This window comes from Notamacropus eugenii, chromosome 6, assembly GCF_028372415.1.
Source record: "Notamacropus eugenii isolate mMacEug1 chromosome 6, mMacEug1.pri_v2, whole genome shotgun sequence".
Lineage (NCBI taxonomy): Eukaryota > Metazoa > Chordata > Mammalia > Diprotodontia > Macropodidae > Notamacropus > Notamacropus eugenii.
In genome coordinates this window covers 153,232,962-153,260,167 of record NC_092877.1, presented here as the reverse complement: position 1 = coordinate 153,260,167, position 27,206 = coordinate 153,232,962, and the positions used below count along the sequence as shown (strand labels likewise).

Genomic DNA, 27,206 nt, shown 5'->3' with positions numbered 1-27,206 from the left:
TATATTACAGATAAGAAAATTGAGTTCTGAGAGTAATTAAGTGACTTGCCCAAATTCACACAGTAAGAATCTGGGGCAGAATTTTAACTCAGATTGGTCTGATTCCTGCAGCAGCTAGGTGGTACCATGGATAGAGTGCCAGGACTTGAGAAAGACTCATCTTCCTGAGTACAAATCTGACCTCAGACACTTACTAGCTGTGTGACCCTGGGCAAGTTGCTTAACCCTATTTGCCTCAGTTTCCTCATCTATAAAATGGGTTGGAGAAGGAAATGTCACACCACTCTAGTATCTTTGCCAAGAAAACCCCAAATGGGGTCACAAAGGATTGGACATGAATGAAAAACGACTGAACACTGAACTTCCTGATTCCATGTCCAGTACTCTGTCCTGTCATCTAAAACTACATAATATAGATGGATAAAAGATATAAGACAAACTACATGAAACATCAGATGTCTTCAAATTGTCTTCTTATACTTTAGGGCCATCCATGAATAGGTTAAGTAAACTATCATAGTGAGGTCCCCCTTTATTTGTTCTGTGGCTTGCTTTTCTGGCACTTCTAGAGACCTGAGCAAGAGCCTATGAGGAATGTGCAGTCAGTTGTTCAAGAATCTCTATATAGCTAAATTCATCCATAGAAGACCCAAGAACCCAGAAAAAAGGATAATCACTTTGGCCAATCTGGACTGATACTGTTTCATGAATTTAGGTAAGTCATGATATGTCTCTGAGCCTCAGGTTTTATAAATAATAAAGGGATTTATGGCATAGATCTTGAAGACCCTCTTTCTACCCTGAGATTGATTATAAGTGGCAATCTGAGAGTTTAAATTAATTGATTATTCTGTCATATGTAATGACCTTACTTTAAAAAAAATCAGTGATCAGTATTGTAATAGGGATAATTTTGTTCAATAACTCCCACTAATATTATCAAGCAAGGCATAAAATGGGTAAGTGTTTTCCTGCCAAAGCTATCTGCTCTATTCCTGGACGACATCTAACATAAAGGCCAAATGTAAAAGTCCACCATCAATGGTAAAGTCCCTAGACACTTCTGTTGTGCTAATTACATTAAGACCCAGAACACTGCATAGTGTCCATGATGACTCAGAAGAGTTTGACTTAAGAATTCATAAAGGAAAAACCAATTAGATGAAGAGTATACATTGTCCAGCCCATACAACTGGTCCATCAACACATGTATCTTGGACATACATTGCACATCGATAATGAACTAGGGCAAGAAACAAACAGGAAGAAGAAAGTAGTCTGGATTATCTCTGGGAAACTCTGTGTAGTGCTTTGAAAGCTTTCAAGCTTCTCCCGGAAACAGAGGTCAGCCGATTTTTCTGAATAACAATGTTCTTGTAGTGACATTGTATGGCTGTGTTTCATGGAAAGTCACAGTCTTGAGAAAATTAAAGCTGAGAGTCACCCAACAGGCAGTGGTGAGGTGCATGGTGGGTGTGAGCAGGCACCTCTAACATGTCACTAATGAAGAATTCTGCAGGAATAGTAGCGTAAAGGATGTCACTTGGAAAATGTAGGACAAAAAAAGGAGTAAGAGTGAAGTATAAATAAGGACATACAGCATACTACACACTGCCACACAATGTCAGGAGAGCTAAAGGAATCCGCCAGGCACGTTGGACAGATCCTCTGTAGAGAATCAGGGGAGAGATATGGAGAAGAGCTGAACGTGAAAGAAGGCGTATCCAAAGTGCGCTGGAGCTGACTCAGGCCAGTCTACTGTTAAATTTTCGGTGTGAATATTTACATCTTGGAAATTGTCAAATGCTACAAGTCAGGGGCAACCAGGTGGCACTCCATCGAGTGCCAGGCCTGGAGTCGGGAAGGTACATCTTCATAAGTTCAAATCTGACCTCAGACACTTATTAGTTGTGTGACCCCGGGGAAGGAACTTAACTCCATCTGCCTTAGTTTGTCATCTGTAAAATGATCTGGAGAAGAAAATGGCAAACTATTCCAGTAACTTTGCCAAGAAAACCCTAAATGGAGTCATGAAGAGTCAGACACGATTGGCACACAAGCTAGGGCTTGTTTTGCTGTTTTATTGCACAGAATTACCAAAGTGATGGAGAAAATGTTAATAATGCAAATTAAACTTAAAAGTCCATCCCAGATACCCCACCTACCACCCCCAGAAAGCTGGTTGTTAAACATTTACCAATACACCTATGAATACATGGGTTGTGGTCTGCACAGGTGATGAGAGGACTCACATAGATGAGATCATAGATAATCAGTGTTATGGTAAAATTAGAACCAATCCCAGTATTTTGCCACTATGGTGAATCTTAGAGATTATCTTGGCTTGCCCATGACATTTTATAGAAAATGAGAACTGGAGAGTTGAAGGAACTCACACAAGAATGCAAAACTAGTTGGTGGCAGAAATCTGATGTCTCCCTCTCAGCTCTTTGACCTTTGGTCATTATGCTGCACACAATATAGTTTATACCTAACTTAGTCTAATTCCTTTCAAATAATTAAAGCAAAAGCACATTAAGCAAAAAAATGGATTTCCCCAAGTTCTTTCTGCTTCTTTTTCCTTAGCTAGGTGCAATGAATTAGGGAAAAGGATGCTAGGAAATGTAATTCTATGTAACAGTGAATTTGTAGTCTACAGATGGCTAATTTAAATATCCAATTGATATGCAATTGCCAGTGTTTCTTAAGCAGCACAGTACTGCCCTAGCTGAATTAGTTTTAAAAGGTTAACGAGCTGGATCCATACCCCAAAGAAAGCAAAAAGAAATCAAACATCACAAGCCCCACCCACAAAGAGGAGAATAGGAAGCATGGTGTCAGTTGTAGTTTGGAATGATTGGTTTCTCTAGGAAGCAAGCCAAAAGAGTTTACTTTTTAATTAATCATGTACAGTACACCAGATAGCATCCTTGGAGATAAAGTAAACATTTTTCAGAACTGCATCAATTTTTGAGACCAGGCTTCTTTAATGATTTTTTTTCTACAGAAGCTTGGCTTCTTACTGTTTCCTGACTCAGGAATAGCTGCTCTTTTTTTCTTCTTTTTTTAAGTCTATCCCTTTCTATCATCACAATTCATCTCTTCTTTTTTTTGACCAGTACTCAGGTGACAGAAATATTATTTTTTTAAAAGTCCAAACCAGTTGTAAAAGATTACCTGGAAAAGAGATGCCATATCCTGATAGCCTTAAGAATGAAATATCAAATAATCTTTTGGGGCATTTAAAGCCCCTCACAACCTGGCCCCCTCCTTATGCTTGACTTCTCCCTACATCCTCTTCAGCTACAGTAGCCCACTAGCTGTTCCTCAAAGCAACCCTCCATCCTGTTACCTCATGCCTTTTTACTAGCTATATCTCATGCCTGGGATATTACCACTCTTCATATCTACCTTTTACTTTCCTTAGTTTCCTTCAACACTCAGCTCAAATCCCATATCACTGCTCCCCATATTACTTTTATTAATTTCTACTTATTCTGTATATATATTTTTATGTACTTAAGTTATTGACATTTTTTCTCCCCATTAGGGTGTGAGCTCCCTAAAGACAAGAACTGTTTAGAGTACCTGAGCACATGGTAAGTACTTAATAAATTCTTGTCAATCGATAGGCTGATTAGATAACAAAGGTTCAAGGATTCCTTTGGAGTCTCTTCAGCCATAAGTCTTAGAAAACAATAGGGCAGCAGGTCAGAATCAATACTTATTATCAGGTATTGATTGATATACTAAATCACAGAATATGGGAAATTTAAAAAATGAATATATAACTTTAATTTAAGGTCTAAATACAATCAATGAGTGAATGAATGAAAAAATGCTTAGTAAGCATTTACTATGTGAAATAATCTTTGCTCTTAAGGAGATGACACTGGAATTGAATGAGGCAACATGGAAAAGAGTTCAGCTGAAGGAGACTGAAGGAAAGCCATGGAGATCCAGTGAGGGGACTGGATGCCAACACCCAGAGGTCCTTAAGGTCTATATGTAGCTCAAATAACAGTGCTTGGAAACTACAGCTATGAGGCAGGGCAGGTGATTGTTGTACTTGTCCTTCATTCTTGACATCAAGATGATGTCATGACATCTCTTTATCTATCTACCTTTCTTTCCCAAGGGCAGCTGGGATGGATTATTGAAATTATCTAAGGATGTTTTGTGAAATCTGTAGAAAAAGACCAGGGCAAAATAACACCTGATTTTATACCGTATCATGAGCCTTTCAGATGCATAAAACAGTTAAGAATCCTTTAAGAATAAATCTCTTTTACGACATTATTGCTAGGGAAGTCATAGTCATCTATAGTACATCTCATCATGGACTTGATCACAATTAAAACACTTCCCTAGGTTAGTTATTTCTAGTAACTAGTTAATAGCACTGTCTAGCTGTGAGCTTCTCCTTTCTTCACCTTAGACAGACTGAGGTTGATGACAGGAAGAAAAACTGCAGGAAACCAGAGAGACTACACATCGCGGGAGGTGGAAGGGGCATAACACAGCTTCCCTTTGCTACAGCCCCATCCAGGGCAGTATTGTAACTCGTTAAGACTGCAAGTTCACTGGTGGGTATTATACTTTTAATAGGCTAAGATGTGAACTCGATCTCTTTCCATTAACTTGGAAGGAAAGTTACTCACTTTTTCAGCCTTATGAATCTGTATAAGGGGAGATGGTAGCTTAGCCTTGGGGAATGCCAGAAACTGCCACTCCTGGTCCATTCTGGCAATGAACTAGAGACATGAAAGGTCCCCAAACAGTACCTGAGCCCTTAATATCAAGAAATAACCTCTGACACAAGGCTGACCCTACTTTTTACCTTCATCAGCAAACTAATCAGTATTCTTTAGAACTGCACTTTCATACTTTAAAAATTCAACTTGTATCAATTCACAAAAAAGCACTGGTATGTACCCACACACTGTACTAGGTGCAAGAGATACAAAAGCAAATGAAAACAATCTCTCACCCTGAAGAGCTTAACATTCTATGCGAGGGTGAGGGATACAACAGGTACACAAAGAAGTCAACACAAAGGTTATGAAAAAAATAAATACAAAATATTTTTTTGGGGTGGAAGCAGCAACTGGGAGATCTATAAAGTCTTTAACTTGTAGAGCACAGAAAGAAAATGGAGCATGTACACAGAATATTTTCAAATTAGCCTTGTGACCATTCACTAACCCCTCTTTTGTAAACTGAACTTCAAGTCAGGACTATGACTGCAGTTAAAGATGGAAAAATCCACCAGGAAGGCATGATGAAGGGCTCTCTTGCCATATACAAATTCATTTTGCAAAAGTTCAGGGAGTGAAACATTAAAGAAGCCACCTAACTTGTTAAAATACAAAATTGAGCTCTTCTTTCATAATCACCTCAAAGCTTTTGGAATCATGACAACAGAGTCTGAGTTTAATCTCAATCTCACACAATTCCCAATTTAAATTTTTTTTAAAACTTTATAGTCAACAATTCAACTCAGAAATAGGCAAGTGCTCATCAACTAGGTCTTTAAGAGAATTAATTATGCTGTAATGTCAATCAGACAGTGAAACAAATAGACGTTCTAGGCTGTAACTTGCAAAACTGATTTTATTTTCTTTTAATGGGAAGAACAGAATGTTATTGTTTGTGGGGGAGGTAGGTGAGAAAGGTTAGAAGAGTACTGGTTTTCTTTCTCTTTAATTCATTCCAAAATGGTACAAAAAAATAGAATTGATGAACATATTTGGAATTTAGGCAGATTAGATGATTTTTGCCTAAATGATATTCTTCAAAGGTCTTCAAATGTCATCTGATTTGCATAAAGACAACTGAAATCTGAATTTAGGACAAGTATAATCCCATTTTCACAATGAAAGTAGCAATGTCTCCCTCGATCATCTGTTAAAATATGCTATACAAATTTTATATATAAGAAGTGGCAAACCATCATAAACAAAATATGTGTTCATCCTTTGTTGATGAAGAAGACCATGCCATCAGAGAAATGTTGACATGACTTGCCCTTGACTTTGTTTTGAGTGAGGGAGGACTGTGCGGGTCACCAGCCCCACTTCTCCTCCAGAGCCATCTGACTCCAGTGACCAGATATTCATCAGGATGACTGGAGATGACCCAGAATGAGGCATTTAGGGTTAAGTGACTTTCCCAAGGTCATACAGCTAGTGAGTGTCAAGTGTCTGAGGTGGGATTTGAACTCAGGTCCTCCTGACTCCTGCACTGATGCTCTATCCACTGCACCACCTAGCAGCCCCCCATAAACAAAATAGTCTTCAGGGAAAGGAATTATAAAGACATTAATAAGGGGATATTTCCTGAAACAAAAGAATTTGCAGTATGACATTCAGACATTTTGCTGCTCATGGTTTTCAGGCTGGCAGATAAGTCTTTTACAACATGGCTAATGTAGAAATGTATTTTGCATGGCTTCATATGTATAATGGGCTCATATTTCTTGCTTTTTCAATGGGTAGGGAAGGAAGTGGAAAAAGGGAGAGAATTTGAAACTGAAAATAAAAATAAAAAATTTAAAAATTAAATTAAAAAAAATTACATCCCATGGCACCCAATAACACAATTCTAAATGTGTAGCATATCCTCAAGATATGTGTTCTGAGGAAGAAGACAGATAGAAACATGAGGGATTTCAATTTTGTTCTAAGGAAGACTTTCATGACAGGGTTGGGATAGAGGCAAAGAAGCTGAAAAAACCTTTGGAGAAATTTAAAAAGGGGATGAATGATTAATTGAGGTCTGCTTCCTTCAAGGTAAAGAATCCAACTAAATAACCTCTCAAAGCCCTCTCCCAAGATAAGCAGTCAGCCCATTAATATTTTAACAGTATTTTAGAATAATTTGGTTCCTTTGTAATCTTAGGTATCTTATTTGAATGCATTTAAAAACATTTATCCTGAGAAGGGATCTATTGGGTTTACTAGCATGCCAGAGCGGTCCATCTCACACTCACACACACACACACACACACACACACACACACACACACACACACAAGAACCTCTAGCTCTAATCTTTCTTAGACAAATTGCTTAGTAGGCAATAACCTTTATAATAATAATAATGATGATGATGATGATGATGATGATGATGATGATGATGATGATGATAACAACAGGAATTTTCCTAGCGCTTTCAAGCTTTCACAAGGCTTTCTATAGGCTATTTCCTTCAAGTTTCACAACTCTGTCCACTGTTATATCAAACTTAGATTTGTCCAACTCCAAGACTAGTATGCTCATCTTCTGGGGGGAGCCAGGTGGTGCAGTGGATAGAACACCAGACCTGCAGTCAGGAAGGCTCATTCTTCCAGAGTTCACATCTGGCCTCAGATATTTACTGGCTGTGTGACCCTGGACAAGTCACTTAACCCTGTTTACCTCAGTTTCCTCATCTATAATGAGCTGGAGAAGGAGATGGAAAACTCTAGACTCTCTGCCAAGAAAAACCCAAATAGGGTCTTGAAGCACAGGACACAATTGAAACAACTAAAAATAACATTGTGGGCTGATTGACTAACTTAGCCTTGGGGGAGGAATTTTGAAAGGTTGGAGTTAGAATCCTTGCCTGTAAACAAGACTGAGCTATCCCACTAATGAGAATTCATCTTCTTTTTTCAGTTCCTCCAAAGGCTTTTTCAGATTTTTTGCTCCTCTTTCAAACTCCACAATCGTCATGAAAGTCTTCCTTAGGACAAAATTAACATCCTGTATGTCCTGTTCCTCAGTACACATATCTAGTCAATGCTTTATTTCTCCATAAAATCCAACACCAGAGAAATGCTTTGTCATGTTAATATGAAATAACCATGTATTTTGATGGTAAAATGACAAATTTTCAAATTAAAAGATTCTCTCTACACAATTTGTACATCTTAGGGAAGGAGTTAAGTAACTCAAGATGACTAGTGTTTTGTATGTGAATTAATATTTCACTAAATAAATTCAGTTGAAAAAGATTCTAAATATGTTAGCTGGTGTGAGAAATATCTTTAATAATCATTATCTTGAAGAATCAGAGCTTCCCCCTAAATTTAAGTGCTGAATTTAAGTTCAGCTTTTCTTCAGAAGCACATTTTTGACCATGAGATTACACTGAGTCTCTTTATCCTGGTCAAACCCCAACCCAAGCTAGGAAGTAATCTAATCTAAGGTACAGAAAGCCCACTGTGTTCTCCTCAGGTTTGGGTGAAGACAGATTATTCTGTTTAGACAGCCCAAGGATGGGAGTGGTCTGGTATGGTTGGGAGGGGGTGTGTCTGAAAGCAGAGGTATTTCCTCTATCTGGAGATGAAATGATGATGGTAATGAAATTATTTCAGCCCCTGTTGAAAGGGTATATAGACTGTGTACCTGAACCCCCACATGAGCCAGGCTAGCTCCCTTAGAGGGCGGAGTCCTGGACTGCAGCTCCCATGTGTAATGGCAAGTAGAGTAGGATCTTTTGCTGTTTTTATTTTACTAGAAGTGTCTCTGAATAATGTGATTAAGGAAGATTTTTCCCACCCATTGTTGGGCCTGGGAAGATTTGCAGGAAGGTCCATGCCTTTTGTTAATAAAGCACTGGTTCTCAAGGGATGTGAAGGCTCTAAAACATGTATAAAATTTTGAGGTGTGGGTTTATTTGGAGGCTTACTGACTGGAACTATTTGGCCAGAGGAGGACTTGGAAATGCTAAGGAGTCCCTACCCCCCTCCCCCCACTTTTGAAAACCCAGATGTTGGCACTTCCCTCTCTGGTAACTATGGTCAGACAGTTGGACTTGCCTGTTGAATTCAGGCACAGGAAACCATGTCTGTTGATCTTCGATTTCTCTGTGTTTTCTTTGAAGTTCAAGGTGCTGACTCCCCTGAAGGAGGTGAATGATATGTGTGCTTGGTTAAAGGAATGACACATGTGCTTGATTAAAGTGATTGTTAACCCCTCAAAAGTTGCCTTTCCTTTTATGAATGCAGATCTAAGAACCTGTGATAGCAGCCCCCCCCCGCCCCTGCCCTGTGTATGTTACTGATACACCACGCAATGCATGACTGCTCACTTTGAGAGAAATAAAATATGAATTAGGACAACCTAATTACTGTTTGTCATTCTTAGGCCAGACTCTTGGAGATGGACACTGGAAAAACACTATCTGGACCAGAGACTATGCCTGTTTCCCTGGCTGGCCTCTTGGACTGTGCTTCATATCCACCCACCCCAGACCTCTTAGACCATCTTTCTATCCACCCTGCTGCTGCTCCCTCTCCCAGACTCCTTTCTCTCCTGCTTTCTACTTCTTGCTGTGGGAACAGAAATCAAGCCAATAATGTGATTTATTACTTCTCCAAATGACATGACAATTGATTGCCCTATGGTTCCACTCAACGTTACTGTGACTTCCCTAACAAAAAATCCATTTCCTGGTCACCAGTCTTCTATACATGTTGCATTCCTCAATGTAGGCTCCTTAAGAATAGAAATTTTTACACTCTTTGAATTCTCAGAATATTAGCAAAGTGCCTGGCACACAGGTGCTTAATTGGTGTTTATCATTTGTTCATTCATCATACATAGTAATTGCTTAATAAATGTTATTTGAATTAAATAACCTGATCAAACTTTCCCACATATCATTTTTTGAGAGTTAATAGTAGCTCTGGGATTAGAACTGAAATTTCCCTATTAATGCCTCTGAGATAGGTAAATAAATAACTCCCTTGAGGAGCATTATAAAGTTTGTTTTTTTTTAATTGCAGCTTTGAGTTCAGCAGTGCAGAGAGTTCACCATTGATAGGGTACCAGGCTCTGGGAACCCCCTTGAACTCTCCTTGAATCTTCCCACTTGACCTGGAGTTTTCCTGAGGCCATAAACCTTTCATTATCTCTTTGTCCAATTGCTCCCAGGTATTTCCCATCCTTGATCCTATCAAAATGTCTATGCCCAAATCTGTTACCCTTAAACTAGCCTAGCTGGCCATTGTCTGTTCCCATCAAGACCTTCCCTACACCTCTCCTCTAATTACCCCAGACTACTAGACTAACCCTGGATCCCTTCCACAGTCTTTCTGTATTAATATCTTTCTTGTCTCCATGAATCTCTGGCCATTTGTCTATTCGAGCATCACAAATGCTTAGGCTCCTTAAGTGTCTACCCAATATGGTGAATCTTTAATAAAATGTTTTTCTTTGGCTGAAAGAAGGCTTGGGTCGAATTCATTTGGGCAGGACCCGGTATATTGGTATTTTGGGGTCCCAAAAACCCCTAACTCTCAACACCTAAACTGGCATTTGCTCTGCAATTTATACTCTTAGAAAGCTGCTTGTGGGGACAGAAATGTTACGTGTTTTGTCCATGATCAAACAGTTAATATATTTCAAATGTTGGATTTGAACTAAGGGCTTTCTCAAATTCATGTCAAGTCTCTATCCATTATGAAACATGACTATTTTAGTTTATATTTTTAGAGCCAGTTCTGATTACAGGCTACCCATTGTTCTGTGATCGGAGCAGCACTGAAAGGTACCCATCTAAAAAGACCTCTCCACATTAACTTCTCCTGGACATGACCTAAAATTTGTCCAAGTAGACACTTCTCAAAGGCAAGGTCTTTTTTTCCAAAGGACCTGTTATAATGCATGAAGATTTTTCTGTAAAACTATGACATTAAGCCAGGAAAACTCTGGCAAGAATGCTGAAAACTAGCCATTCAGAGCCCACAGAAATAAAAGAGGGGCCAACCCTCACCCCCACCTCATCTTCCTTGGGCTTCCTGTTATTGATCTTTGTTCTAGATATTAGGAAATGTGTTTTAATCTTTCTGACTAGGCCCCAAAGTAGTAACATCAGAATTGAGACAAGATGATGTAATCAGGGGATTTTAAAGTTGAAAAGAATTTTAGCAATTATCTAGTCTAGGGGTTCCTGATATGTTTTTTTTGTCATAGACCCCTTTGGCCTAAGGTGAAAGTTCTGGCCTGCTTCTCAGAATGTTTTTACATGCATAAAATGCATTGGGTGCACTGTAAACAGTGCAGTAAGGGAATTTGAGTTTGTTTGGTCCTGTAAACTTGCAGGTCTAAGAAGAAAATAAGCATTTATTATATGCTACTTATGTGCTAGGCACCATGCTAAACCCTTTTTACAAATTATCTCACTTGATGCTCACCACATCCCTGCAAGGTAGGGTCTATTACTATTCTCATTTTACAGTTGAGGAAACTGAGGCAAACAGGAGCCCTTAATTATTAGGGTACATTTCTTTGTTGACAGGAAAAAGCTTAAGTTCAATTCAAGCAACAGTCTCTTCTTTCAAAGAAATTTATTCTGAACTCAGAATAATAACCTATACTTTAAATATATTAATATATTTTCATAATTAGAATTAAAATTAAATGTCTACTACTTTTTAGCAAAAATCCTTGCCCTTCTTCACCTCCAAACTGAGGCAAGACATTATTAAATATTTCCATATGCAAGTCAACAATTAAGGTGGTTTTCGATTCTAGCTCTGCCACTTTCTTTCTGGGTTTAGGAAAATTCATCTAATCACTCTAAACCATAGTTTTTTCCACCTGTAAAATGAAGACTTTGGACTAGATTCAACTGAGCAAACAAACACTTATTCATACTTAAATGACCCCTGTGTTCCTTTCCAGTTGCAAATCTATGATTCTGTGAACTAGAGTTTGTGTTTTCTTTCCTTCTTCAGCAAAAGTGAGATAAATGTCTAAGATGATGAATATGGCCAAATGAAAGATGCATTGTCCAATGTGAAGATCATTTATCTAGACTCAGTAACTGAAGGCAAAACAGGATTGAATAGCCATTCTTTTTCCCATATTGTCTGTTAGCACTAAGCTGAACATCTCAAGAAGGGGACTTGCCCCTTCATTGTTTTTCTTCTTCTGAATACAGAGAAGACAAAACCCTTCTTGTGGCACTTGTGTTATGTCTCTCCCTCTTATCTCCACCAACAAGTCCCCATTCATTCTCAGCTTTATTTTACCTGACACTAATATTACAGGTTTATTCCACCCTTGCGCCTTTCCTTCCATCTGTTGAATAGAACTGTCTAAAGTCCAACCTCCTCAGACACCTCCCTCTGCAGCCATTTTCCTCCTCATTGGGATCACTTACGATGATATTGTTTTTGGCCATGCACCATACCTATCATTCTTATTTTTTAGTACTTTTCAAAGGCTGATTTTGCCCGTAGATGGTTTATTTTTTATAAAAAAAAATTGATAAATTCAAAGTAATTATTGTAGGAAAAGTTAGTTACTTAATAGAGGGTTAAGGAGATTAACATGTTGAATCCTCAGAAGCAAGTACTTAAAATTACCCAGTTCCTCTTATTAAGCATCAAGGACTGTAATGTGTATAAAAGGAGACCTAATCAACATTTTGAAGATGACAATACCCAAATAGTAGCAATTGACATTTATGTAGCCTTTAAGATTTACAAAGAACCTGAGAAGTTAAAATGTGCATATTTACCCATTCCTGTCCCAGCTGGTGCAATTTCTCTTGAAAAGATTTCCAGTGCCTTCTTCTGTTTGTGCTGTACTGCAAGCCAGAGAACAACCTCTCGGGGGCCCTGTTTATGAATATCAGAAATTACTGAGCAGGTCATCCAAGAAAGTTCCAGCCACAATCACATCCCACTCAAAGAGAATCGTGGCTACATTATCTTCAGTATACACCCCTTGTTTGCAGGATTGTTGTGTTGTATGATGACTGTAACAAAGGTAACAGTTTCCTAAATAACGCCTTTTGAATCCATAGAAATTAGCCATATGTTAATAAGAATGATGACTAACTGTTATGTCATCCTTTGAGGTTTACAAATCATTTTACATGCATTGTTTTATTTAATCCTCACAATTCTATAAGACAGGTACTATACAGCTATGCATATTCCCATTTTACAGATAGGGAAAATAAGGCACTGAGAGATATAAGTGCCCAGGGCCACACACTTAAGCACTTGCAATAGAATTTGAATTCAGGTTTACCTTATTCCAAGCCTAGGGCTCTGTCTATTATACCAGACTACCTATAACACACACACATGTGTGTATATATATGTGTATACATATATGTGTACATGTGTGCATATGTACACACATGTATATATGTACATATACATGTGCATGCATGTATGTATATTTATATTTATTTATTTACACCTTTATAACTTGAAACCTCACTTTGGCTCAAATCTCCTTTTCTGTAAAATAGGGATGTTGTCACTTGTCTTCTCTATCCCACAGTGTTATTATTTTGAAAATAAAATCAAAATATTCCATTTTAGGTCCTATCCAAACACACCTTTCACATCTGCTGATAAAGAATTAAAGAATTAAAAAGAATTAAACCCCAAATATCAGTCATAATAATTTGAATAAAGCTGATATGAAGGCTCCTGCTTATTACCCTTCCTTTTGTAATTTGCCCTTGGCTCTCTCTGCAGACAATCTGAAAATCATTTTTGCCTCTCCCATTGTCTCTGAGATTTGATAATAAAGTAATTAGACCAAAATAAGGTATGTGGAAACGTTTAAAAACCAATTCATGATGATTAATCTCCTTTCTTGGAGTATATTTTTTAAAGCTCTGTCTCAACAAACTATATTAAATTGGTTTCCAAGACATTCCCTCAATGTAAATTACATGCCCACTAATTATAGTCAATAAGTATAAATTACACCAGAGTGCCTGGAAACTAAAAAGAACACATATTTCTATGTAAAATAAAATATTTACACATTTACATCTGGTTCCTGTTTCTGGGCTTTATCAAGCATCAAATATTTCCCATACAGTTCTAAAGAGCCCTTATGTTTACATCTGATCCCTCCAAAATCTTCGTGTACAAAGTAACCCACAAGAATCTCTTAACCTTTCGGGGGCTATAATCAAATAAAAGGAGTTTTAGATTCATTCCTTTTATAAGCAAAATGTGTAAAACTGTGTCTTCCTAATCAAGGTGCTCTAAAAATGAGATATTTTTAAAGTATAGCCTTGGCTAGATTTAATGGGATGAAGTAGAATAGAAAGTAGCTAGGTGCGAAACAGTTCAAATAATCTGAACTGATATGATCTGTATCTGGATGGAGTAGAATGAAAAAGGACCCTCCTTAAGGATTTATGGGAAGACATAGGAAAGAACTGCATGGGATGAGGACATGAAGATTGGTGTCACTGTTGAGAACAAAGTCTAACAGAAATGATTTACTTGTTCTTTTCTATAACTTGATTAGTTATTTTTCTATACTTTTATGGGTTCAATTAATTTATTTTTAGTTAGAAGCTTTTTACGTTTTAAACAGTCGCTTGAAATTCAATCAGACTCTAATATTAATCTTCTTAATATCTCCCAAAACACCTACGTCTACAAGGAAGGCATTTGGTAGGCACCTACTGAATAAATAAGTGAATTCCTCTCTTCATATTGTCCCTTTTTTTTTTTATTTTTTACTTCTAACCTGACTGAAATCTTCAGGATAAGAAGTAAATGAAATTAATTATTAAAGGGATATTTTTATAAAAATAACCTAGAAAAAATCCCTATCTATGGACCTATGTGAATTTTGCAGCTTAAATTTTAAAATGCTTTGAGTAAATTAAAGATGTAGAAATAAAGTTTATACATGTTATCAACTGCAATCTAAAATATATGAATAAAGAAAAGTCAACCTGGATACGACCTAACTAACCTACCATTGTTCTGTTTTAATTCACCAAGTATAATTGAGCATTTATGGGATAGCAGGTCCTGTGCTGAGGAAAGAGAACCTCCCAGGCAAGTTGGGAAATACACTGGAACTCAATGGCTTCAGTATGACAGTGGGAATAGGAGAGGATGTTTAACAATGTGTGTGTGTGTGTATGTGCATGTGTGTGTGCATGTGTGTGTGCATGTGTGTGTGTTTTGGAAAGATATTTCAGCCAAAGTCTTATAGGCTTGTTGAACAAATGAATTGTTATCTGGGGTCTATAAGCATTTGAATGAGAGAAGCCACCTGCCCAAGAGAAGCTCCTAAGTGGCTCATGCCAGCTGTTCTCTGTTTCCATCTAACCATACAGCGATTTAATTCTACACTTGGCCTGACAGAATCCACCCTCTCACCCCTTCCTCCTCACTGAGCACCCCTCTCCCACTCCCAGTGAATTGGATGTCATGGAAATTATAGCGAGGTTCTGGAAGCTGGCACTTAACCAAGATAAGCAATGTCAGTCCCATAGCATAGCACCTCTCACACCATTGGCATCCAGTTCCATAAAGACAGGTGTTAGCCCAGTAGCCCTCTTTTCCTTTGACATCTTTGGGACCTTTGCTTCTGAATGAGAAGGCAATTACAGGGTTAATTTCAGGACTTGAGCAGGCAGCAAGTGCCAGATTTTAAACAATCCACAGGGGGCTACCATAGGCCTGCCTGTACTGCTGCTTGTGCACTAACCTAGGTGCCAGGGTGTGGTCCCTTTGCACTCTAAGTCTTTTCTGAGCCAAGAGACCATTGCTCCAGGTTCTACCAATTATGCTAAATGTATTGGGCCAAGACTCAAAATGTGTTCTCTTCTGGCATAAGATAGCACTGTGGGTCTTACGTACACAATTGAGTTTAACTTCCACGGCAGCACAGAGAAAGGAACAGCCTGGATGGCAGTTGTTGTTCCCCAATGTATATACCCATCTTTTATTAAGACCAATATTCTTCTGATAATGCTAAATGCCTGCAAGTTATGGAACTCTAGAATCTCTGAAAAATTAAACCTGCTCGTGACTCACAACGCAATGGAGAGAAGTCAGCTGTCATATGAATAATGTTCATACAAGAGATGGGTGAAGGGTATCATCAGTGAAACATATGATCAGAATAGGAGGCAGCCTGGTCATCTAGTGAGAGCTATGTAGACGGATGGAGAACCTGAGTGCTCCATCTGTGCCCTTGGGATTTTAAAGGGAAGCATAGGGGCAGCCAGGTGGCCTGCAGTCAGGAAGACTAATCTTCCTGAGTTCAAATCCAGCCTCAGCCACCTACTAGCTGCATCACCCTGGGCAAGTCGCTTAACCTGGTTTACCTCAGTTTCCCCATCTGAAAAATGAACTGGAGAAGGAAATGGCAAACCACTCCACTAATCCAAGAAAACTCTAAATGAGGTCACAAAGAGTTGGACATGACTGAAAAGTCACTAGGCATTTTAATAAATGTTTATTGAATGAATGAGGACTAGGTACAGAGCTTAATTGTGATAAATGTATCTTCCACAGTATCTTTCCTCTAATGACTGGAAATGTGCACGTTGCTGGAATCTGAAGGATCTTAGTGTCTGCTCATCTTCAGAACAGCAATCACTATAGTCACTGTAGACCAATATTTCAATATTTTATGTGGTGATTTTAACGAAAACCACATATGTAAGCTGTGAGAGCCTGCCTAAAATCAACCTCCATTATCTTATGCAATAAGAAGCAGAGAAGGAAAGAGAAGGCATAGGCAAGTAGGGAATATTAAAATTAAAACACACCTTTTAACAGAAATACAAATCAAAGGTATGCATGCTACAAAAGAAATAATGCTGTTATTACAAATCCAAGGCTGCTAATACAGTCATGTGAATCTACATACTCCACACTTTTGTATATGGCATTGATTCTTTTCTAGTCAATGAAACAGAAACAAGGAATTCTTGGAGGATCTTGCTGTTGGTGACATCACTGGACCCGGGACCCCATTCATGGGGGTCCTTTAACTATACAGAGGATAATCTGAATGCTCCCAAGTATGTGCAGCTACTTACCCCACCTATGCCGGCTTTGGCATGGGGCCCATAGGTTTCTTCAGCTCCTAAAATCTGAATGTGAACGGCGCTATAATCTTCCAAGCCCAGCTCTTCAAACATAAGGCGAGTTCTACCAAACAAAAAAGGTTCTCATTTTAAAAATACTAGAGAAACTACTGCAAATCAGTATTCTCATTCCCTTGTTTGTGGTGCCGATAAGGCCAATAACCATGGTAAGTGACAGAGTCAGAGAGGCAGCCCCATTTGGAGACATCCCTCCTAATCCCACCAATTTCCATAGGTGCTTGCTACTTCTGGTGTCCCCCACAGCACAAACTTCCTGCCTCTGGCCCTGGTCCCTGGTTGGATCCACACTATTTCATCACTCAAAGATAATGCAGTAGCAATGGGACCAAGAAAAATGGCTGAAAGAGGACTGCCGGCTAACCCTCTGCCCTCTCCAAAATAGGAGCTTGCCCCAAGTCCCCGAGCCTATAACCCTACTAAATCATCTTTTCATCTACCTTTATCCCTTCTTTTCAAATGTTTTCACTTCACACCTCCCTACCCTATTTCCTCCTTCTCTGTGTTATTGGAGGGAGGAAGGAGGGCTATAACTTATTTCTTTTATTTTTCTTGTAGGTTGTAGCAGCTTTTGTAGCTATGACTTTTATAACATTAGTTCTTTTGTGGCTCCCACATACTACAGTCTTCCATATGTATATTCAAAAGGTATATATGTATAGTAGATACAGTATAGTAGATAATCTATATTCTTCCATACATAATCTGTATAGAGAGAAATATATATTTATATCCATGTAGAGAATATATATGAAAGACTACAGTATATATATATATATATATATATATATATATATATATATATATATATATATATACATATATACACACACACACACACACTATATATAGTGTATATATATATACACACTATAGTATATATAGTACTACACACACACACACACACACACACACACACACACACGACTGTAGTATATAAAAGTCACAAGATAACTCTCCCATCTATACAGCACTGAACAAGACTATTAATACACTGAGTATAGGTAAAGGCCCAAGAATACCTAACAACCAGATATAAGAAAACAAATTTTAAGAGGATAGTAATGAAAATAAGTAATGAGCCCAAGGAAACAAAGGAAAAATATTTAAGCTTAGGGATTATTTAATTCAGAGAAGATAAGACTGGAGGGAGTGAAGGACAATCAATCAATCCGCAGGTATTTATTGTTTCCTACATGCCAGGCATTTTGCTAGGCCCAGGATATACAAATAATCCCTGCTCTCAAAGAGTTGACATTCTTTGGGGGAGAGAAGTATGAATAAAAACATATACAGCATGTATAAATTTACCACATAACATACATATAGTATGTAATATAATAGTGTATGTTGTATATAACATATATTAATACATACACACATACTGAAGTGTAAAATGCAAGGACATTTCACAGCAAGGCACTAGCAGCTGGAGGATAGGAAAGGCATCTTACAGAAGACAGTGTTTGAGCTGCATCTTAAACGAGGAGAGGCAGCTAAGGAGGGAGAGCATTCCAGGAATGTGTGTGGAATGGCCAGTGAAAGTCAGAGAGACAGGACATGGGGTGTCACGTGTCAAAAAACAATTTGCCTGGATCAAAGAAAGTGAGAGAGGAAGTAATGCCCAATAAGGTCAGAATGACAGGGTGGAGCCAGACAGACCGTATAGGACTTTAAAAGCTAAACAGAGCTGAAAATCTATCCTAGATGCCATAGGAGGTCACTGGAATTAATTAAATAGGGCAGCCACATGGCCAGAACTATGTTTGAGGAAAACCATTTAGGCATCACTTTGTGGTATAAACTAGAGTAGGAAGAGATGAGGAAAGGAGATGAATTTAGGATGTTATTGCAATAATAAAAGTGAGAGGTGATGAAGGCCTCAAATGTGTGAATAAGAGATACTGTGGAGGTAGAAATGACAAGATTTGGCAACTGATTAAGTAAATGGGATGACAAAGAGTGAAAAGTTGAGGATAATGTTGAAGTTGCCAACCTGGAAGGCTGGATGGTGATGTCTTGGGCAGAGAAAGGTCAGCTTGGACAAGGGGAAGAGGAAAGATTCATTTGTAGATATGTTTTGTTTAAAGTGTCTCTGGGACATCCCATCGGAAATGTCCAATTGAAAAAGGCAATTGGGATAAAGAACTGGCATTTGGAAGAGACACTGAGGCTGGATAGTTAGATATGGGAGTTATCTGCACAGTTAAGCTCATGGGAGCTGTTGAAGTTATCAAGAGAGAGTTCAGCAAGATAATAAGAGGGTCTAGGATAGAACCTAGTCAGAATATCTCCATAGCATTCTCTAAACATACGTCACAAAATCAGGCTCCTTGAATTCTGTTAAGGAGAGGGCATGGATAATTTATTAGTATTGATATGAGAAAGATCTCCTTGGTCAGAAACATGAGATTATGGACTGTATTACCACAAGAGATTGTGAAATGCCCATCCCTGAATACTCTTTTTTTTTCTCTTTTTTTTTATATATTTTTTATTTTTTAATGTTTAACAATCACTGCCATACAATTGAGATTTTATCCCCCCCCACCTACCCCCCACTACCCCCCTCCCTCCCCACGACTGCATACAATTCTGTATAGATTCTACATATACTTTCCTATTGAGTATATTTTCACTATAGTCATGCTATGTAGTCAGACTAAGATGAATGAAAGAAATCGTATAACAAATCAGAACATGATACACAAACACATACACATACACAGACATGATCTGCTACATTATGTGAGTGACTTCCATTATTTCTCTCTCTGAGTGTGGAAGGCATTTTGCCTTGAGAACCACCATAAGGATTTTTTTTTTTTTGTAAGAAGTTCTTGTGTTATTACAAAATTCTAAGTCTACCAGAAAAAACTCTCACACACTGTGGTCGTTGCTGTGCATAAAGTTCTCCTGGTTCTGCTCCTTTCACTCAGCATCAGGTCATATAAGTCCCTCCAGGCCTCTCTGAAGTCTTCTTGTTCATCATTTCTTATGGCACAATAGTACTCCATTACATTCATATACCACAATTTATTCAGCCATTCCCCAATTGATGGACATCCCCTTGACTTCCAGTTTTTGGCAACTACATAGAGTGCTGCTATAAATATTTTTGTACATGTGGGACCCTTTCCCATTTTTATGATCTCTTGGGGATACAGTCCTAGTAGCGATATTGCTGGGTCAAAGGGTATGCACATTTTTGTAGCCCTTTGGGCATAGTTCCAAATTGCTCTCCAGAATGGTTGGATGCACTTGCAGCTCCACCAACAATGAATTAGTGTTCCAACTCTCCCACATCCTCTCCAGCATTTATCATTTTCTTGTTCTGTCATGTTTGCCAATCTTATAGGTGTGATGTGGTACCTCAGAGTTGTTTTGATTTGCATCTCTCTAACCAATAGTGATTTAGAGCATTTTTTCATATGATTATAGATAGCCTTAACCTCTTCCTCTGAAAATTGCCTGTTCATATCCTTTGACCATTTATCAATTGGGGAATGACTTGTATGATTATACATTTGGGTCAGTTCTCTATATATTCTAGAAATGAGGCCTTTATCCCCAAGCTTAGCTGTAAAAATTCTTTCCCAATTTACTACATCCCTCCGGATTTTGGTTGCATTGGGTTTGGTTGTGCAAAAATTTCTCAGTTTAATGTAATCAAAGTTATCCATTTTGCATTTCATAATGCTTTCTATCTCTCCTTTAGTAAAGAATTCTTCCCTTCTCCATAGATCTGATAAATACACTCTTCCTTGCTTCTCCAGTTTATTCATGGTATCAATCTTTATACCTAAATCATGTACCCATTTGGACTTTATTCTTGTGTACGGTGTCAGGTATGGGTCTATGCCTAATTTCCACCACACTGTTATCCAGTTTTCCCAGCAATTCTTGTCAAACAATGAGATCCTATCCCAGAAGCTGGGGTCCTTGGGTTTATCAAACAGAAGGTTGCTATATTCCTTGCCTACTGCACCTTGAGGGCCAAGTCTATTCCACTTGTCTACCTCTCTGTTTCTTAGCCAATACCAAGTGGTTTTGATAATTGCTGCTTTATAGTAGAGTTTGAGGTCTGGTAGCCCTGAATACTCTTGAGGGAAATAAAACTTCTTTTGTGTAATTGTGGTCCTGCTTAGAAACTTCAAGATAAACTAAATGGCTCTTTGGGATTTTTTTGGATACTCCTAGGATTGTGCACCCATATTTTGCTCAAAGAGTGTGAACTTTTGGACTATGAGAGGAAACATAAGTGTGCCTTCTCTATTGGGCTCATTCAACATAATGTTTTCTGTTACATTAAATTTAAATTATCACCATCAAATCAGGTGGTTTGACCTCTCAGTTGGATTAAGTAAAAGTTGTAGTAAAAAGATTCATGTCTGAAAATTTTATAGGGATGCCTAATGCCTTCATGCCAGAGTTTAGAGCCAAAAGTGTTCAGGCAGCCAAGTGGTCCAGTGGGTAGAGACTTGGGTCTAAAGTCAGGAAGCCCTCTATTCAAATACGACCTGAGATACTTACTTGGAGAGAATGCAGAAATAATAGCTGTGTGACCTTAGACAACTCACTTAACCTCTGCCTCAGTTTCTTCAACTGTGATAGGGAGATTATAATAGCACCTACCTCCCAGGGCTGCTGGAAGGATGAAATGAGATATTATTTTTAAAGCACTTAGCCCAGTGCCTGGCACAAAACTAGGTGATATGTAAATGCTAGCCATCATCATTATTATTAAACAAACCAAAAGAGAAAGGAAATGCATACTTCTGTATCAGACACCAACCTTCTCAAAATACTTTCAGCTGTCCGCCTTCCTTTCTCTGTGGCTCTTGGCCCTCCTATTGGACACACAGCAGTCGCTTTGAAACCAGCCAAGTAAGAAGCACTTACCTATTGGCAAAATGTTACAAGATTAGGCCAAGGGACTTCTCTGTAGTTAATAATAAAATATCCCAGAATTGTAGTGCAGAAGCATCTTTGGTTTATTCTAATAAAAAAAGAAAGTTTCTCCTAAACACAAATAGCAAGTCTCAAATTTGCAAGATAGTGGCATGGGGGTAATTCATTTGAGGAGCCGAATGTGTTTTGAAGACCATGAGCCTTAAGGGGCAATGTACCAGATTCTGAAAATAGCCATGTAAGCAAGAGCATATGGAACTGATCTGTTTGGGAAAGCATCTACTCATCTGCTAAACAAAAACTGGGAACATAAAACTACAGAGCTTCAAAGTCTTCTGGAGATTACCTAGAAGATGGTACAGAGAAAAGCTAACAGTTAGTTAACAGTTCATTAACAGTTAAGCATTAATTTTTAAAATTACACTGAGCTAACAGTAAAAGCAAAAGAAAAAAACCCCAAAATTTGGATAATGAATTTTAAAAAGTGAAATTGTGAGTCTGATTAACTTTGCTGCTGAACTGTTGCTTCTGAACTTGGTAAAAGTTTTTAAATGTTTCATTGTTTTGAAAGCTCTAAAAAAAATCAAGCTTTTTTCTCAACTTGGTCCAATTATGTCCACCTCTTTGTAAATAATCTCGTTACTTTACAAAAATCTTAATATACATTGATTAATTCACATATTCCATAAAGGGTCTTTCAGATAACACATACTATGACCACTATAGGTGATGTTATTGTTGAGTGTAAAAAAGAATTTCACAGACCAAGACGCACATGAACATCTATCACTAAAACTAAATCTTAGAATGCAGTATTAGAGCTGAGGTTCCAGGTGGCAAAAATTAAACTCAACACTGTACCATCATGATGGCAAAATCATAATGTCTCATGGATGGTGTTGAAATTCTTTGATGTTTATTATAAAACTACTGAAGAGCAGTTAATTTCAATTGATTCTAGAAAAAAGATACCTTTCACTGAAATAAAATCAATGAAATGGTTTCACCATCGTATACCTAGTGTACATTCAAGCTGATGCACATTAGATGACAATAATTCAAATTAATTCAATAAGCATTTATTAAACATCTACTACAAGGCATCGTGCGAGGCACTAGGGACACAAAAATAAAGTGAAAAATAGCACTTGCCTTCAAGATGCTTACATGATATTATTTATAATGAATTAGAGTTATCACCATTTAAATGGTCATTTGTGTACCACCTAGGGCATTATACTTTATTGTATTTTTGGTAAAGATGGTTTCAAATTGGGAAAGGTACAGACAATAATCATTACAAATTAAAGTTGTCCATATCAATTTTTTTACAAGTCTCTCTGTCCCTTCCCTCTCCTTGTTAGTTTCTAAATGAGAAATAATAGGATCAATCTTATATGTTCAACATTGTTTTTCATTTTTAGTATTATTCTTAAATTACTAACCACCATTTTTTCCACCCCTGGACACATTCACAAATGGAATTAAAATAAGAAAAATCATGTATTGCATAGTATTACAAGACAATGTTTTGTTTTTTTTGTTTTTTTTTTTTTTACTAAACCTTATGGGTTTTTTCATTCTTTTTATCAATTTTAAAAATTAGACATTATTTTCACTATCAAAATATTGGGTATTCTCTGTACCACTATTTCTTAATCCACCATAATTGCCATCTCTTGGATTCCTGCTTCATTCTTGAACCATGGAAACATGCCTGTGTATGTTAAAATAAATAAACTGTTCATTTCCACACTCCTAGCCTTTGCCAAACAAAAGAAAGAAAGAAAAAGAAACCTGCACTCAGTAAAGCTATGTGTATGCTTTGGGGATTGCCAAAAGAATCGAATAATTCACCAATTTTAGTCTATCACGATGCCCTGTAACAGAGAAAACAGCAAAGGGTAATTCCACTCAGAAGGACATTGTCTACAGTGCACATTAGGCAATGGTAATAGAGGATGGAAATCATTTGTATTCAAAGTCCCAGGCTACACTGCCAGTTTTCTCTTACACCATTCCCCTTTAGAGACCAGTCTAATTGTACAATTTCTAACTTCCAAAACACACTATGGGCTTTCACAGCTTACATAGCTCTTATTTCAGATAGATTTAGATTGTTTCCTATGCCAGGAATGTCCTCTAACTTCACACACAGATAATGTGACACAACATTGGACTTGAAGTATTCCAAGTCAATTTTTACCAAAATATAAAGACATCTAACTCCCTTATTACACAAAACCATGATCTTCACAAATTAAAAAAAGAAAATTACTCAAATCTAATGAATACTCTCCATTGCACTGTAAGAGAATTGGTCTGTGTGAACGTTATCATTTAAATTCCTAACAAAATTTAAAAAAGGAAAAAGAAAGAAACCTTGTACGATGCAGAAGGAGCTGATCCCTTTGCTCCATTGACTTGCACAGCCCCACCTTCAATACCTAAATATTGAAAAGAAAAACTCAGTATCTATATTACACAGAACCTCTTTTAAACAAAGAAACATGCATTCTTTTTAGAGTTATTGTTAACATAAACTCATACCAAAAAAGAATGCATGTCAATAGTATTTTTTTTTTATTCTTTTATAAATATTTACATTAGAAGCACAGACCTTATCAATGAGTCCATGACAGACTCTGCCATTTTGGGGTATAGTCTTGTATCTTAGCATGATAGACCCTTGCAATTATTCTGCCAGCCAGTAGTTGAAAAAAAATTGACCTAAGGGTGTACTGATAAATATTTACCAATTGGTTGTCTGGGGGGGAGGAAGGTACATACAACACACTTCGAAGTTTAATTCACATTATTAATATTTTCTCTATCAATTTCTTAAGTCTTGCTAATCAGCAAACAATAAATCAAAGCCTGATTTGTAGCATTTGCCACTTTCTAAGCTATAAATGGTCATGCTGAAAATTTAGCATTTGGCTGTTGGGATTCAGTATGAGCTGCCTCCAGCATACTCAGGGTTGGATCAACTTTGCTTCTTCCTACAGTGAATGGAAACAGAGTTAAGATCTTTAAATATCTTTTAGTGAATAGTTTCCATTTAGTGAGTAGTTTTCCATAGGTACTACCTATTGTGAATAATGAATATTGTGAAGTGGTCACATTAGTCAAGTTTGCATGCTTATTTCCATTGGGCTGGAACCAAAAGCCTTATTTTACATAATTATAACTCCAAATAGTGCAAATTTAAATATGTGCAACTACTTGATGGCATTCAATAGTTACTAATCAAGACTAAACTGTATTTTTATGTAAACCAGGAATGATTAATCAATCTCTCTTTGTGTTAAATAACACCTAAAATGCCATAGAAGGTAATATAAAATAGCATATAAATGCATGCTCAGATAAGAGGCATGCTATTGTACTCTTGGTTATATAATAGGCACACCTTGTATGGCTATTTATTTTAAAGAGAAAAAAAGTTTCAGTTCACTGTTATTGTTTCCTGTTAGATTAAAATAATAGTTCACCCAGGTTTACTGAGCACTATGCGTAATAAGCATTAATAAATCATTTACATCATTCTCAAAATAATGGTCATGGAAGCAATGTCTTTCTAACTCTAAGTGGTTTAATCTAAAGATTAAATCTAATCTAAAGATTACATCAAGAACATTGATATTTGACTAAGAACACTTTAAAAAGTTCTGGTTGAAAAGTTTCTTTCAGCAATGCCTAGGTCATTTCCCATTAGATTCCCCAATGAGGAGTAAAGATTGCCACAAACAACTGCAGTGTCTCCTCGGTTACACAATGACAATACTACCAGTGGTCTTAAGTATTGACTTTAAATTTCCAATTTACATTCTCTTCTTTCTCCCTTTCACATTGCTCTCTTCCCTCATTTCTCTACTTCAAAACTTCAAGGGACTGTCATTTCCTTGGAGTAGGTAATCCCTTCACTGATAGAGATTGCAACCACTCTGTGCCTTAGAAGACAATCTTCTTAAGTGGATGAGGCCCTAAAATTTGCTACCCTGTAGCCAACCAGGCAATAAGTCTTTCCAAACTTAGCTAGGCTGGTCAGCAGATGATACAAATACAGTTTGTGACTGGTTGCATTATGCAAACCTTTCTAGCCTGATAGGACTTTTCTGAGTTTGCCTTCTACTAACAATCTTTGAGAACCCTAAGTCACCGTCAAATCATTATAAGGCATCAGGGTACAATTTCAGTGGAAGCTTTACATATATTAAGTATTTAAAATACATAAACATATGTATCAATCTTCACTTCTATATACATAAGCTGCTTATGTGAAAAAGATCTACAGATTTGTATGTTTGCATGTCAATATGTACATATGTTCATATATGTATGTAAACATATAGACATTCTATATATTTTAAATCAAGATGTCCATCAAATTGAAACAAAGCAGCACTTCTTAGTTCAGACTTGAATTATATCCGAACAGCCAGGGCTACAATAAAATCAGTAACATAAACAATGACAAGAGATAGCCTGCCCTGTTGTCTCTGTTGGACATGTCAGAGTACTTGCAACTAAAAATATTTGAGAAATCTGTCTATTTTCCATCTGTTATATTTCTCAAGGATAACTGAAAGTACATGTGAAAGTTCTTTGTAAGTTCAATTATGTCATATCAAGTCATTTATGAGCCAAAAGTTCATTGAGAGGTTATTTCCTAAAAAAGAGGGAGAGAGAGAGAGAGAGAGAGAGAGAGAGAGAGAGAGAGAGAGAGAGAGAGAGAGAGAGAGAGAGAGAGAAAGAGAGAGAGAGAGAAAGAGAGAGAGAGAGAGAGACTTATTAAGACTATTTTATATTGTCTTTTTAAAAGCTTAATTAAAGAGTTTTTATCAATTGTTTTAAACTGCCTCATGCTATGCTTAACAGCAATAATATAAATTATCAAATCCCTTGTAACCAAGACTTCTAATTTGGTGTGGCTTGGGAGAGTACAGGGAATGTTATATTTTTTCACATAATCTTATTACTTGGTTTAAATGACTTTTTTTTTTAACAAAATGATAAAGCAATGATTAACAGACAAAATGAGGGAAAGACCTGGGAAACAGCTACTAATTTAATAATGACACATTATTTTCCATGCAATTTAACTAAAAGAAGCCAAAACTTAGACTCAAAGTAAAGAATGCTCTGCTTAACTCTCAGCTTGTGCTGTGCACAAGGGAGCAGGCTGTGCCAAAAATAAAGGAGTCAGGAAAGCTAAATTTAGTTGGCAACAAAAATATTGAAAGACAAAGTTAAGTCAAATGTTTTCAATCACTGAAGCCAGAATAAATATTTTCTTTCAGGCTGGAACCACCAAAGTTTTACCCAAATAGTTCCACTCACCATTTTCAAGGTACAGAACATCCCTTGGTGAAAACAGTTGCCAGATTTTGAACAAACTTTTTCAG

At 37.3% G+C, this 27,206-nt stretch overlaps 1 protein-coding gene across 4 annotated transcripts in view; it reads right to left on the bottom strand.

Annotated features, from left to right (window-relative positions):
* LOC140511973 (uncharacterized) overlaps positions 1-27,206 on the bottom strand; it is a 146,657-nt gene that overhangs the window by 60,100 nt on the left and 59,351 nt on the right. For all 4 annotated transcript variants that reach the window (XR_011969737.1, XM_072621315.1, XM_072621314.1 and 1 more), the window contains 4 exons: positions 24,181-24,245; positions 21,683-21,789; positions 16,822-16,933; positions 12,514-12,613 (listed from right to left, as the gene is read on the bottom strand). Coding sequence is in view for 3 of the 4 variants with exons in the window: in XM_072621315.1 (XP_072477416.1) it covers positions 12,514-12,613; positions 16,822-16,933; positions 21,683-21,789; positions 24,181-24,245 (384 nt within the window). In the remaining variant the exon portion in view is untranslated. The remainder of the gene's footprint in view (positions 1-12,513; positions 12,614-16,821; positions 16,934-21,682; positions 21,790-24,180; positions 24,246-27,206) is intronic.